Source organism: Melospiza georgiana, chromosome 22 (assembly GCF_028018845.1).
Source record: "Melospiza georgiana isolate bMelGeo1 chromosome 22, bMelGeo1.pri, whole genome shotgun sequence".
In the NCBI taxonomy this organism is placed as follows: domain Eukaryota; kingdom Metazoa; phylum Chordata; class Aves; order Passeriformes; family Passerellidae; genus Melospiza; species Melospiza georgiana.
Window position 1 is genome coordinate 8,309,678 of NC_080451.1, and position 14,190 is coordinate 8,323,867.

General features: G+C 45.0%; 1 protein-coding gene across 1 annotated transcript in view; it reads left to right on the forward strand.

The window, feature by feature from the left end:
- MEGF6 (multiple EGF like domains 6) overlaps positions 1 to 14,190 on the forward strand; it is a 91,757-nt gene that overhangs the window by 50,112 nt on the left and 27,455 nt on the right. Inside the window, exons 4-7 of the mRNA XM_058039354.1 lie at positions 4,401 to 4,523; positions 10,424 to 10,549; positions 12,396 to 12,518; positions 13,100 to 13,222. Of these exons, the coding sequence (XP_057895337.1) occupies positions 4,401 to 4,523; positions 10,424 to 10,549; positions 12,396 to 12,518; positions 13,100 to 13,222 (495 nt within the window). The remainder of the gene's footprint in view (positions 1 to 4,400; positions 4,524 to 10,423; positions 10,550 to 12,395; positions 12,519 to 13,099; positions 13,223 to 14,190) is intronic.

Here is a 14,190-nt window from a genome sequence, read left to right on the forward strand (position 1 = left end):
ATATGTTATATATGTTGGGACTGTGTGTTACATGCAAGAAATGAAATAATGCAGAGGATTTTTTCATTCTCATCTGTGTCCATCGTGTGGGCTGGCTGTGCTCCCTTCACCAGCAGCAGGGACTCTTGTATCCTCTCCATTCAGTTTTTTCACTCCTTGAAATTGCTGAATTATCTTCAGCAAACTGGTACTGGAAAGATAAACTCACTGAATCCCACACATGCTCATCTGGGTGGATTTTAATTAACCTTTTCCCTGCAGCCCTGCTCTGTAATCCAGGCTAATTGCTGCAGGGATTAGAGCCTGGTGCTGCTGCTCAGCCAGACAGAGCAAACCTCAGCAGAGCTCTCCTCCTGCCTGTGCTCCCAGCTGGGCTCCATCCCTCCTCCTCAGCCCTGCAAGGAGATAAACTGCCTCCCCACCAAATATTTAGTGCTTTGCAGAGCTGCTGTTGCCACTTTCTTCCCCCTGACGTGTAGCTCTTGTTGGGGATAAATCAGTGTTCCTGCTGGGAGGACCTGTGTGTGTTCAGGGAGTGCAGCCAGCCAAAGCCATCTCCTCATTCTGTGCCCTGTTTTTTGGGTTTGTGTTCATCTTCCCTATGTTTGATTGCTGTATTCCCTGTGTTAATCAATGCAGGTGTCTAACTAAACTTTTTTTTGTAGTTTTGTGTTCACTTTTCCTTTTTTTGATTGCTGTATTCCCTGTTAGTCCATATAGGTGTCTAACCAAACCTTTTTTATGGGTTTGTATTCATCTTCCCTATGTCTGATCGCTGCATTCCCTGTGTAAGTCCATGTAGGTGTCTACCAAACCTTTTTTTTGGGTTTGTGTTCACCTTCCCTGTTTTTTGTTGCTGTATTCCCTTTGTTAGTCCATGTAGGTGTCTATCAAACCTTTTTTTTTTTTGGTTTTGTGTTCACTTTCCCTATTTTTGGTTGCTGTATTCCTTGTGTCACTCCCTGTAGGTGTCTGAGGTTTCAGGGACTGTTTCTGCTCAGGGAACAGGCTGGGATGAGCCCTCCTTGCAGAACTCCAGTTTCTTTACACAGCACAGATCAATATTTCTGCCATCTCATTGATCCAAGCCCCATCCCCATCCCTTGCTGCGTTGGGCTCCTCCTCCGTTGCCTTTTCCTGGTGCCCAGTGCCCCATGCATGCAGAGCAGGGCTTGGCAAACCCTGTCCTGGCACGGCTCAGAGTCAGCTGAAGAGAAGTCTGTATGCTTCTCATTTGCTCTCCTTTGGAATTATTAATTCCAACCAGATTTTGTCAGCTCTCCAGCAGGAGGAGAGCCGTGCTGTGCCACGAACCACAGCTCACACGGTGTCACGTAGGGCTCTGGCTCCTGCTGCCAGGACCTGCCCAGAGCTGCTCCTCCTGGCCCTGGGAGCAGCTCCTGTTGCTTCCCAGTCTGTTGTATTTGCAGGGAGGAATGGTGAATCTGACTCCATGTCCTCAGAAGGCTGATTTATTATTTTATGGTACTATATTATAATAAAGAATATAGTTATATTAAAGAATATAGGATATATTATATATTAAAGAATATAGAATACTATACTGTATTAAAGAATATTGTTTCTATTCTGTATTAAAGAATATGGTTTTATTAAAGAATATAGAATATATTTTATGATATATTATATTAAAGAATATAGTTATATTAAAGAATATAGAATATATTCTGTTATTATATTATACTAAAGAATATATTTATATTAAGGAATATAGAATATATTGTTTTCTGATACTATATTATATTAAAGAATATAGAATGTATTATTTTCTGATACTATATTATATTAAAGAATATGGTTATATTAAAGAATATATAATATGTTATTATATATATGATAGAATATGTTATATACTATATGATATTGAAGTTGTATACTTTATATCATATAATATATAGTTATATATAGTGTATATAATGTATATAGTATATATATTATATAACTATGACATAATATAGTATATATCTATATAATATATAGTTATATGCTATATGATATTATAGTTATATTAAAGAATATAGAATATATTATATACTAAAGAATATAGAATACGATACCATATTAAAGAATACAGAAAAGATACTTACAGAAGGCTAAAAAGATAATAATGAAAACTTGTGACTCATTCCAGAGTCCCCACACAGCTTGGCCCCGATTGGCCAAAGAGTGAAAACAACTCACAGCAGAATCCAATGAAACAATCACCTGTGGGTAAACAATCTCCAAACACATTCCACATGAGCACAACACAGGAGAAGCAAATGAGATAATAATTGTTTTCCTTTTCTCTGAGGCTCCTCAGCTTCCCAGGAAGAAAATCCTGGGCAAAGGGATTTTTTTCAGAGAATGTGAATGCCACACCAGTCCGTATTCCCTTTGACTCACTGGCTGGATGTGCTGCTGGTGCCAGGCTTGGCTGGTGGATCTGCCCCCTCTCTCTGCCCCTGGGGACAGATTTGTTTTGGTCACACCATGGTGCAGGGTGTCCCAAAAATCTCCCTGGTGCTGCAGAGGAGATCAGGGAGAGGCTCCAGGAGGGGCTCTGGGATTTGGGGGTGGCAGGGAAAGGTGATGGGTGATTCTATGGCTGCTCTCCCCAGCCAGGAGGGGGGCTGGGATGGGGACAGACCTCTGCAATCACGCAGATTTAGAGGGTGAAAAGTACAAAGGGGGAAAGAAGAGCCATGGAGAGAGGAGATGTAAAATTGCTGAGTGTGAGTAATGGGGTGAAAGTAAGAAGTTTACTCAACACATCACTAAGTTTCTTGGACAGTGAATTCTCAACAGTTTCAGATTAGAGTTGAAGGGAAGCAGTGGAATAGTCATTTAAATTCAGACCAAAAAACTTTATTGTGCTGCATAAAACCTTCCCAAACCCAAGTTTTCCTGTTTCTGAGCTGAACAGAGCCAGTTCTGTGTATTTATAGCTAATCCTGCCCACAGAGATGAGCAGGGAGTGCCTCAGGGGCTCTAGGGCTCTGCACTATCCCAACTGTGTGCAGAGGAAAATGATTTAATCAGAATTAGGTTGCTTTGACCAGCATCTCAGGCTCATGCCATCACATTTTTTCCCCTTGAAAAGCCACTTTTGCTTTGGCACACTATTCATAGAGCATCACTCAAAGCTTATGTTTCACCTCAAAAATCTATTCATTTTCCTTTCTTTCAGTATTAAGTGTCTTGGAAAAAAAAAAAACAGGAAGAAAAGAGCAAAACGTCCTAAAAGGCTGAATAAAGCAAAGGGCTGGCATTACAGAAATGAGCATTTTGCTGGGTTGATGGAGACCACAGCTGCAGTGGGAGCTCTGCAGGAGGAGCCCAGCACTTCCAGAGAAGGTTGGGGGGTTCCCTGGGAATCACTGGGACAGAGGAGGGGTTTTTATGATCTCTGAGCTTTAGGTTTTAATGCTTTAAGCCTTTCAGAGTAAGGGCTAATTTTGCATTATCCCTGCAGAGCTCAGAAGACTCAAACAGGCATCGCCTTTCCCACTTTTCCCATTCCGCCCCTGACCCAGACCTTCCCTTGCTGCTGGCTGATTTTCTTGGCAATTAATCTGACGAACGTAAAAATTTGGCTCAGCCAAGGCTGCGTTTCTCCTTGTTTTTGGTGCCTTTTCCCAGCCCATTGGGGCTGTGGGTGAAGCAGAGCTGGGTTTGGGCACTGGGCACGTTCCTGCACCTCTGGCGTGCGAGGACACGGCCGGCTCCCCGCCCTGCCGTGATTCACTCAGGAAATGTTTCTTTATCTCCTCAGTAACAGTCCTGGATGGGAACTGAGCTGGCTCAGGGCTGGCCTTGCTGGGAAGGGCTTGGGGGAGCTGGAGGTGAAGAAAGTGCAAAAAGAAACCCAAAGAAAAACCCAAACGGAGAGACCCAAGCTGCTGAAGTTTTTCTCTCCATGGGGAACTGTGGTGGTCCCAGGATGGGAGAAGAGATGAGAATCTTCACTCCATGTTTCAGAAGGCTTATTTATAATTTTATAATTTTATATATTAATATTTATTTTATATATTAATATTTCTGATCATGGCACAGGGAGAAATCTGCCTCAGAAACTTTGTTTGCCAAGCAAGGAAGTGTAAAATATGAATAATCCATTATCCTGGAGTCAGTGGGAAAGGTGACCATTGGCAGGCGATGAGAGGAGGATGGTTTGTGCTGACTGACAAATCAGATTTGGGTTTTGTGGTTCTTGTTCACTGGTTGCAGGTTTGTCCCTGGAATTTCACAAGCAGCCTGACTTACTGAACATAACAAAACGGCCAATCTTGTTCCCTTTGCTTTCATCCCTCAGATCCAGAGTCGGGCAGCAGAGAATAAATATTCCAGACATCCTCTTGTCCACTCTCCTGAGCTTTTCCCCCTGTTTTTTTTTGCAGATGTTGACGAGTGCCAGGTGCACAACGGGGGCTGCCAGCACCGCTGTGTGAACACCCTGGGCTCCTTCTACTGCGAGTGCCAGCCCGGCTTCCGCCTGCACACGGATGGCAGGACCTGCCTGGGTAAGCCTGCCCTGCAAACCTCTCCTTTCAGCCCCTTTCCTACCAGTAAACCCATGGCAGTGAACAGAAAACCCAGAAAACCTTGATTTCATCACTCCCTCCCATGCTCTGTGCCCAGAATGTGAGATAGTGATGATGGGTTTGGGTTCCTCTGCATCCCTGTGTCTTCCCTCAGTTTGTGTCCCTTTGTTCAAAACATTTCCATGTGTTCACATAAAACTGGGGCTGCTTTGCTGTCCCTGAGTTTATCCTGGTTCAGGAGAATCCCTGGGTTCAAAACATTTGCTGTTCTTCCATATGGACACATAAAACTGGGGCTGCTTTGCCATCCCTGGGTTTATCTAGTTCAGGAGAAGTAGCTCCCAAGTGCTTTGGTGTTTCTGCTTTTGATTCAGGATATATGAGTTATGGCATTCTCAGAACAGATGCATAAATATAATTATGAGGATTTTCAAGTCAGGCTTCATTTTGACCTCAGTATTTCCCCAAAATTTCAGTATTTTCACAGTATTGCAGGTGTGACAGACAAGTGACATTTAATGTGGCTGTGTGTGGAGCTGTGGCCATAATAATCCAAAACTTTCTTCTCTGGGATGCTGGTCCTGCATTTTCTTGGATGGTGCTTGTTCAACCATCACCATCCAGGCACCAGGTTTGCCCTGCAGCTGATTTTGGGGCCAATTCCTTGAAATGTTGTTTTCTGCCTGCCCCAAACTGGAGCTCGGAATGGAACCCAGAGTCTGCCTCCAGCCTCTGTGGCTGTTTTAATTAAACCACTTCTCCCCCACAGCTTCATTTGACACATTTTTCCACTATTTGAGGGATATTTTCATGCAAGTGGAAAGAATTCCCGGGCCGTGGTGTTCGCAGGGTTTTCTCGGAACACAGTCACGCTCCGGAGTCTGCCTGTGTGTTCCAGTTGGGAATGGAGATGTGAGCAGAAAAAATCCATCCAGGGAGGCTGTGCCCAGCTCTGCACTGGCTCACATCTGGCCAGTCCAAAAATGACACCCAACCAAGTGAGGTTTAAGGTGCAGGATCCCCACATTTCACTGGAAAAATCCAGAAGGGAAAGGTTGGCAAAAAAGGGACAAAGCCAAGCCTGGCAGCCAGCACTGAGCTCCACACTTGTGCTGGGGTGAGGATCTGCTGCTGCTGCTCACATGTAAGTGTGCTGTGGTCTGTCATCTCCTAATTGTCTGTGGGATATGTTGCTCCCTTTCTTGTGGTGAGCAGCGATCCCGTGTCGCCACATTTCACAGAGAAAAGCAAGGCACAGCTCTTCCCAAGAATACTTCTGGGTTTCACATTCTCTGAACCTCAGAGAAAGCAAAAACAATTCTTATCTCATTTTCTGTGCCAAAGTAGGATGCAATATGGAGATTGTTTACCCAGAGTGATGGTGTTTAGTTTCCTTGGCCTATCAGGGCCAGGTGTGTGTGTGTGTGTCAGCACTGTGGGCTGGCAATCACAAAAACAGTACAGTTATATACAGAGCTGAGTGCTTAACAGATTCAGTTTAGATGTAATGTAATATACTAGAGAATAATATAGTATAATAAATTAATTAATTAGCTTTCTGATATCCATAGAATCCTCATCATTCCTTTCCTTTGGGGGCAAAAATATCAATGATAATCCCACGGCCTCGTGGAGCTGATACCCGGCGTGCTCAGCAGCCCCAGAAGCTCTCAGTAAAAGCATTAAATGGATCTCTAGAGGGAGGAATCTCCTCTTTAAGAGGAGTTTCCATGATTTTCTGTCGCTCTTCAGGCTGCCCTGCTGGTGTGGCTGAGCATTCCCACAGGATCCAGCCCCGCTCCTGCTGCCCGTGCCCAGCACTTCAAACCTGCTTTGCATTAAACTTGTGAGCAAATATTAGACATAAAGTGCAGTGCTGGAATTCATCTGCCAAAAGCGAGAGGTCTCTGTTCATGAAATCTGATCGTGAGTGAGTGGGGCAGTTCCTGGAGAGCAGAGCCTGCAGGGTCTGCAGTGAGTTTGTGAGGCTGGTTGCCTTGTAGTCAGTTCTGAGGGATTTGGGGTTAACTGCTCAAAGCTGTTTTTCTCCTCAAGCTGGGATTTCCTCTCATTTTCTGTAGAGATTCTGTGCTGTTAAAACAGAAAATATTGCCACTAGATATAGAGAATAGGCCAGGAATGAAGGGAACTGGAGACAGTGAGCATCCATCCATCCATCCATCCATCCATCCATCCATCCATCCATCCATCCATCCCTGTCCATCCATCCCTGTCCGTCCATCCATCCCTATCCATCCCTATCCATCCCTATCCATCCCTATCCATCCATCCATCCATCCATCCATCCATCCATCCATCCATCATCCATCCATCCATCCATCCATCCCTGTCCATCCCTATCCATCCATCCCTATCCATCCATCCCTATCCATCCATCCCTATCCATCCATCCATCCCTATCCATCCATCCATCCATCCATCCATCCATCCATCCATCCATCCATCCCTATCCATCCATCCATCCATCCATCCATCCATCCATCCATCCATCCATCCATCCCTGTCCATCCCCATCCATCCATCCATCCATCCTTGTCCTTCTGTTGAGGGAAGCTCACAGCTCCACGCTGGGACAAGCACAATTTTGGGTGGTAGGAAGCTCCTGACTGCCCCAGCCAGAGTGTTCTGGGTACAGAAAGAAGCCTTTGCAGTCAAGTTTCTCGTTAAGGGCTGTCAAATCATGGATCTCATTCTTTAAATGCTTGCTGGTCCCCACAAAACCCACAAAGGCTGCGATGATGGATCGGCAGCGCTGAGCTGGAGCTCCACAATTCCCCTACAATGTGCTGGCATGGCTGAGGGTTAGCTGGTACCTCCTGTGACTCAGGAGGGCCCAAAAATGGCTTAAAAGCCCTTTCCTGTGCCCAGCTCTCAGCTGGTGCTCTGCAGCTCCGTTGTGCAGGATCCTTTTGTTGCGTCTTTATTTCAATCTCTGCTGAGAGAGGGAGAAAAGGAGCAGCAGCGAGTGAAACTGAACAAAGAGAGGCCTTGGGCGTCCTGAAATCACCTCTTTCTTCATCAGAACCACATGGGCAGGAGGCAGGAAGCTGACATCTCCAGGTCCTTCTCCACTGTTTCAGCAGAGGGATGCAGGCCAGAGGGGTTTGATGGGAGCCAATTGCTTTTGTTGGCCTGAGGAGCAGAGAGATGGTCTGGATTAACACACAACATGTTTCTGGAAGTTGTCTGAGGTTAGGAGGAATCAGTTTGGGATTACATTGATGGAGCCCTGTTTATATGAGGAGAACTTCAAATGAAGGAATCTCAGTGACAGGGGTGATATAATGAGCAGAGGGACCAGGCCAGGAGGTTTGTGTGGGCTTGAGCTGTGTGTGCAGGGACCACGTGTGCTTGGTGGGGCTTTCAGTTTTACAGACAGCTCGCACATTTTAGGGAATTTGACCTTTTCTTTGCCCAGTCACACATTTTTCAGCCTTTTCTTAGAATTGCTGGGTTTTTGTGACACTGCAGAGGGAACATCCTGCTCAGTTCTGGTTACAGCTGCTCACAGTCATTCTTAGGGCATCAACTCGCTGCTCCTGGTGGCAAATCATTTGTCTCTAAAGGAAAGGTGAGAGAGAGGGTAAAGGAGAAGTGAGAAGAGAGAGGAAAAGTCAGAAGGGCAGCTGGAAGGTGCAGAGATCAGGTATTAAATCAACTCCTGTGTTAAGCTGCTGCTGCACAGATCCACATCCCAGCTGTAATCAGCAGCAAAAATCTCCTTTCCATCCCTCTTTATCCATTTCCCAGGCCTGAGAGGGTCAGAATGTGGGAGCAGCATCTTCCAGCAGCACAGACAGCGGGGCTGGAAAGGAACCTCCCTCTCTCAGACACTGAAATCTCATCTGTGGAAAATCTGTCTGCGCCGTAATTACAACAATCTGTGTGATGTACAGGATGACACTGGGCTTGGCAGCCTTGTCACAGAAATGTTAAGCTCGGGCAGAGCATCTGGGAATGGAAATATTTTTAGAGTGGTTCTGTAAACAGAATAAAAACCCCGAGCAGTAATTAAAACAAGGCCAGCAGCGAGGTCTGCTGGCTGTGACTGAGGAGCCAGCTGAGGAGACCCAGCCTCACACAGGCTCTCTCTCCTGAAATCTTGCATGGAAGAGCTCAGACTTTCGATTTTTTTAGGAATTTGCAAGGAGGCAGTTATTTAAACTTCAAATCAACCCGAATAACTGCATCCTGGGAGGTTATTTTAGACACAAGATGCATTGGCTTGTTCTGTGTTGGCCCAGTGCTTTTCCCAGATGAAGGAATGTTTTGGCAGGCATCAGCATTGTTTGACTTGTTTTCTTACTTTTTTATTAAAAAAAAAAGGCTCTCTCCAACAAGCACATTATTTATGGCTATTTTTGAATATATGTTATTAAACACTTAAATATATTGGAATATTTTTAAATGACCACCCATCTCTGCTAGGGCTTGAGTAGTGTAACTGTGACCCAGAGCTTTTCAGGAACGTTAAGTATTCCTGTTTTTTCCTTCCAAATGGATTAAAGGAAACAATGCCAGCACAACTAACATAAACCCCAAGTTCTTGCTCCAGCCTTATGTTTTATATGGTAAAATCCCGGCCCTGTCAAGCTGCTTTTATTCCTCCAAATGTTGTTTAGCTAATCAGAGGTATAAAATGAGAAGTTGAGTTATTTTAACATTTGGAATGAGAGTCATCCTCAACTCTGAGTCAAAGCATTTTTTTTTTTTTTTGCAGGGGAAGGGTGTGCAGAAAAAAAATGAAAATATATATAAATTTGACTATATTTTTGTCCTGAGCCAAATATTTGTTTTCAGTCATGTATAAGAGCAAGGACCCAACTTGCCTTGGGATTCAGAGGTGTGTTATTTCTGCTGGCAGCTGCTTTCCAGGTCTTCCTGCTTTCAAAACACTGTGCTCACCTGAAGGATCAGTTTGGGGATAAATGGTCATGGGATCTGTTTTGTGCTGTAGCTCAGGCAAAACCTTCTTCAGTTTCCTGACTGTTTGGAATCTGCTGGGCTCCTTGTGCACAGAAAAGCTGTGGCAGGGCCAGGAGCTCCAGTTTGGAAGCTCAATTCCCAGTGCTGCCTGCACTGAGGGTGAAATCAGAGCTCCTGTTGCTGTATCTCCATCTGCTCTGTCTGGGTGACACCGCTGCTCACAGTGCCCCAGGTTCCACACAGAAATCTCTGCTCAGAGCCCTGAGCTGGGGGTTGTTACACCTGGCCCAGATATGGATTTTAAAACATTTTTCCCTGAGTGTTTCTACAACTGGCAGCTCCTGCTGGGCTTCAGTGACTTTTGCACATCACAGAGCCAGAAACTCAGGGTTTTTTACAGGAAAACCTGCATGTGCCTGAGCACAACTCTCAGAGCAGTAATGGCTTGAACCAGCTGTGCCACTGCACCTGCAGGGACTGTCCTGGAACTGAAGGATGGGAATTTGAGCCCCAACACAGGAGCCTGGCTGCTGACACGGCGCCCTTTGGAGAGGGAGGATGCCTGGCAGGAAATGTGCTTCCCTCCCATGCAGTGCTGGACAGGAGCTGACCCAGCTCCCTCTGTCCTGGAATCACATCCAGGGATGCTCCTGGGGCCTCTTATGGTGGGAAAGAACCATTTTAAGGGGAGATTTATGCTGGGCATCAGACAGTTCTTCCCCAAAAGGAGGATCAGGCATTGGAATGGGTTGTCCAAGGACGTGCTGGGGTCACCACCTTTTATTCTACCCAACACTGGTGAGCTGATCTTGCCTTGAAAGAGCAGGGTGCCCACCTGGCACGGTGCTGGGTGGCCTCTCCTGCACCCCCACATCCCCAGGTGCCACCCAAGCTCTTTTTGTGCCAAACCTCGTGTCCCTTTTGCCCTGCAGCTCTGAACTCGTGTGCCCTGAACAACGGAGGCTGCGAGCACGACTGTGTGCAGGTGACCCTGGCCCAGCACCGCTGCCAGTGCAGGCACAACCACCAGCTGCACCAGGATGGCAAACGCTGCATCCGTGAGTCCTGGGGGGCCGTGGATTCCAGCTGGGAGCTGTGGGATGGTGGGGTGGGGTTCACAGGGGTGCCAGGATGAGGGGAGAGATGAGAATCTTGATTCCGTGGTTCAGAAGGCTGATTTATTTTATTATATATATTATATTAAAATTTAATATTATTAAAATATAATTAAAATATATATCATATAAAATATTTTATTATATATTATATAATTCCATTAATATATAATATATAATATATAATATATAATATATAATATATAATATATAATATATAATATATAATATATTATATATTATATATTATATATTATATATTATATATTATATTTTATATATTATATTTATATATTATTAAATTATATTAAAATATATATCTTATCATAGATATTATATTATATTATATTATATTATATTATATTATATTATATTATATTATATTATATTATATTATATTATATTATATTATATTATATTATATTATATTATATTATATTATATTATATTATATTATATTATATTATATTATATTATATCATCACATTACATTACATAACATTGCATTACATTATGTATATATTACATTATATTGTATATATTACATTATATTATCTTACATCATATTACATATTAAATATATATATAATATGTATATTTTATTATATATATTATATATATTACATTAAAATAAAAACGATATATTAAAACTGTACTAAAAGAGTAGAGAGAAAGGATTTAATCAGAAGTCTTGCAAGGTAAGGAAAGGAATGTTAATAAAATCTTGTGACTGCTCACAGCCTTGACACAGGTGGCTGTCATTGGTCATCAAATAGAAACAACTCGCGTGGACCAGTCAAAGATGCACCTATTGCATTCCACAGCAGCAGATAATGATTGTTTTTCTTTTCCTCTGAGGCTTCTCAGCTTCTCAGGAGAAAAAGATTCGGGCAAAAGGATTTTTCATAACATACGTCTGTGACAGGATGGGGATGCTCAGATGTCCAGCAGATCAGACTGGGGGATTTCCAGTAAAAACTCTGTGTGTTTTGTTGTCATGGACATATCCTGCAGTTTATTCCAAGGGATGGGAAGAGCTGGAGGAGTTGTGGCCAACAAAAATGAAATTGTATGAAGGCACAGGCTGCTGTGGGAGTGGAGGGACAGCAGAGTGTGGCAGTGGGGTGGGATGTTCTCCCTGTCTGGCTGACCTGCTGCTGGCTCAGAAGCTGAAGGGGACAGAACACAAGGTCGTTCTCGTTCATGGCAGTTGGCATTCAAAAGGCAGGAAGGAGGGAAGTCCTGAGCTGCTGCAGCAAAAGGAACCACTGGGATGTTCCAAACACAGCAGCCAGAAGGGTTTGGAACATCTGTCCTGGTCCTGGGGCAGGTCAGAGATTGGGTAGGAGTATTTGGAGCAAATTTCCAGCACTGGCTGTGTAATCTCTGCAGAGGGACGTGGCCATGCCAAGCTTCTGCTGGAAGGGTTTTACCTATCTCAATGCCAGCCTTCTGCAGGATCTCCTGCTGGAAGGGTTTTACCCAGCTCAATGCCAGCCTTCTGCAGGATCTCCTACTGGAGAGGGTTTTACCCAGCTCAATGCCAGCCTTCTGTAGGATCTCCTGCTGGAAGGGTTTTACCCATCTCAGTGCCAGCCTTCTGTAGGATCTCCTGCTGGAAGGGTTTTACCCAGCTCAGTGCCAGCCTTCTGCAGGATCCCACAGCGTGCACATCCTCCCGAACGGGTGGAGCAGGGCTTTTCTGCCTGGGATTTTCAGGCTGCAGGCTTTCCTGCTGCTCTGTGTAGGATCTGTGTGGGCTGACCCTGGCTCTGTGCTGTGTCTGCAGTGAGGAACCCGTGCTCTGACAGGAATGGGGGCTGCATGCAGCGCTGCCTCAACCACCGCGGCCGTGCGCGATGCGAGTGCCACCCCGGCTACCTGCTGGCCCCTGATGGCAAGAGCTGTGAAGGTGAGTGCCCTGCAGGGCTCTCCTGAGGGAAAAGCTCTCTGTCTGATGGGTCAGGGATTGCTCAGTGGGAACAGAGTCGAGGGAAGGACATGACTTCCCTTGGGTCGCTCAGGTGGTGTCTGTGCCCTGCTGGAGCTGTCTGTAACAGCAGAGCTGCTCCAGGGCAGATTTAGGCTGGGCATTCTTCCCTGAAAGGGGGATCAGGTATTGGAATGGGGTGTCCAAGGAGGTGGTGGAGTCACCATCTTTTGTTCTTTATTTAAGAATAAACTGGATGTGGCACTGGGTACCGTGGTCTGGTGACAAGGTAGTTTTAGATCACAGATTGGACTCGATGATCTCAAAGGTCTTTTCCAGCCTAATTGATTTTGTGATTCTGTGTGTCCCACGGTCATGTGATACCATCTCCTGGGAAGCTTTACAGCAATTCCAAACTTAACTCTGTGTCTTTGTTGGTCTGGGCCCCAATGAAGAGTTCAGAGTGCAAGAAACCGGCGCAGAACTCAAATACCATAACGACAGTCCTTTGGAAATATGTTTAAAGTTCAGCCTGCTTATCTTAGGTGTTCTCCCTCTCCCAGATGTGAACGAGTGCCTGACAGGGCTGGCCATGTGTGCACACCAGTGCCTCAACACCCGGGGCTCCTTCAAGTGCACCTGTAACCCGGGCTACGAGCTGGGCGCGGACGGCAAGCGCTGCTACCGTGAGTACCGAGGGCTCCAGTCTCAACTTTCTTTGTGCCAGGGCCAGGGTTAAATTGTGATATGTTGGGACTCAGATGTTTGTTAGTTCTTAGCTCTGTTACAGTCTCACAAACCCTGAGTTCTACAGCGCTTCACTCTAACAAACTGAAAATGGAGCCCCATCTCTCTCTCTCTCTACAACGCCTTTTAAGGATAAACTGTCCAATTAAGATATGACATCTAAATTATTTTTACTTTTAACCCAGTAACCAACCACCCATACCTGCAATGCAAACTTTTTATCCAGTTGCACAAAACCACCTAAACCCATGGAGAAGAAGGTGAAGCAGGAGAAGAAGAAAGAGAAGAAGGAGAAGAAGAAGGTGAAAAGGTGAAGAAGGAGTAGGAGGAGAAGAAGAAGGAGAAAAAGGAGGGGAAGAAAAGGAAAAGGAGGAGAAGGTAAAGAAGAAGGAGAAGAAGAAAGAGAGGAAGGAGAAGAAGAATAAGGTGAAAAGCAGAAGGAGAAGAAAAAGGAGATAAGAAGAAGGTGAAGAAGAAGGACAAGGTGAAGAAGAAGAGGAAGGAGAAGAAGAAGAAGGTGAATAAGAAGAAGGGCCAGCCACTGCCCTAAAACCTCCATCTTGCTCTCTATATATCACTATATTCTAAAACACTTAAACTGTAAGTTTTCTACCCTGTAATATCACACACTTCTATTCAATCTCCACACCCACAATCCCAGTTCCATCATTCCATTTTGGAAGCTTCTCCATGGCCTCAGGTCAATGCACTGTTCCCTTGTGGGTCAGTGCCTGTCAGCACAGAAAGTCTGAAATTTTCAGCAACCAGGGCTCCAACACTCAGCCCTGCCCAGCAGGACAGGGCACACCTGGGCTGCTGCAGGCACGTGTTTGTCGCTGCCCTCTGGGAATCACCAGGGCCAAGCTGTGGCAATCTCTGCTGAAGGATTTCACAAGCAGTTTTCAGG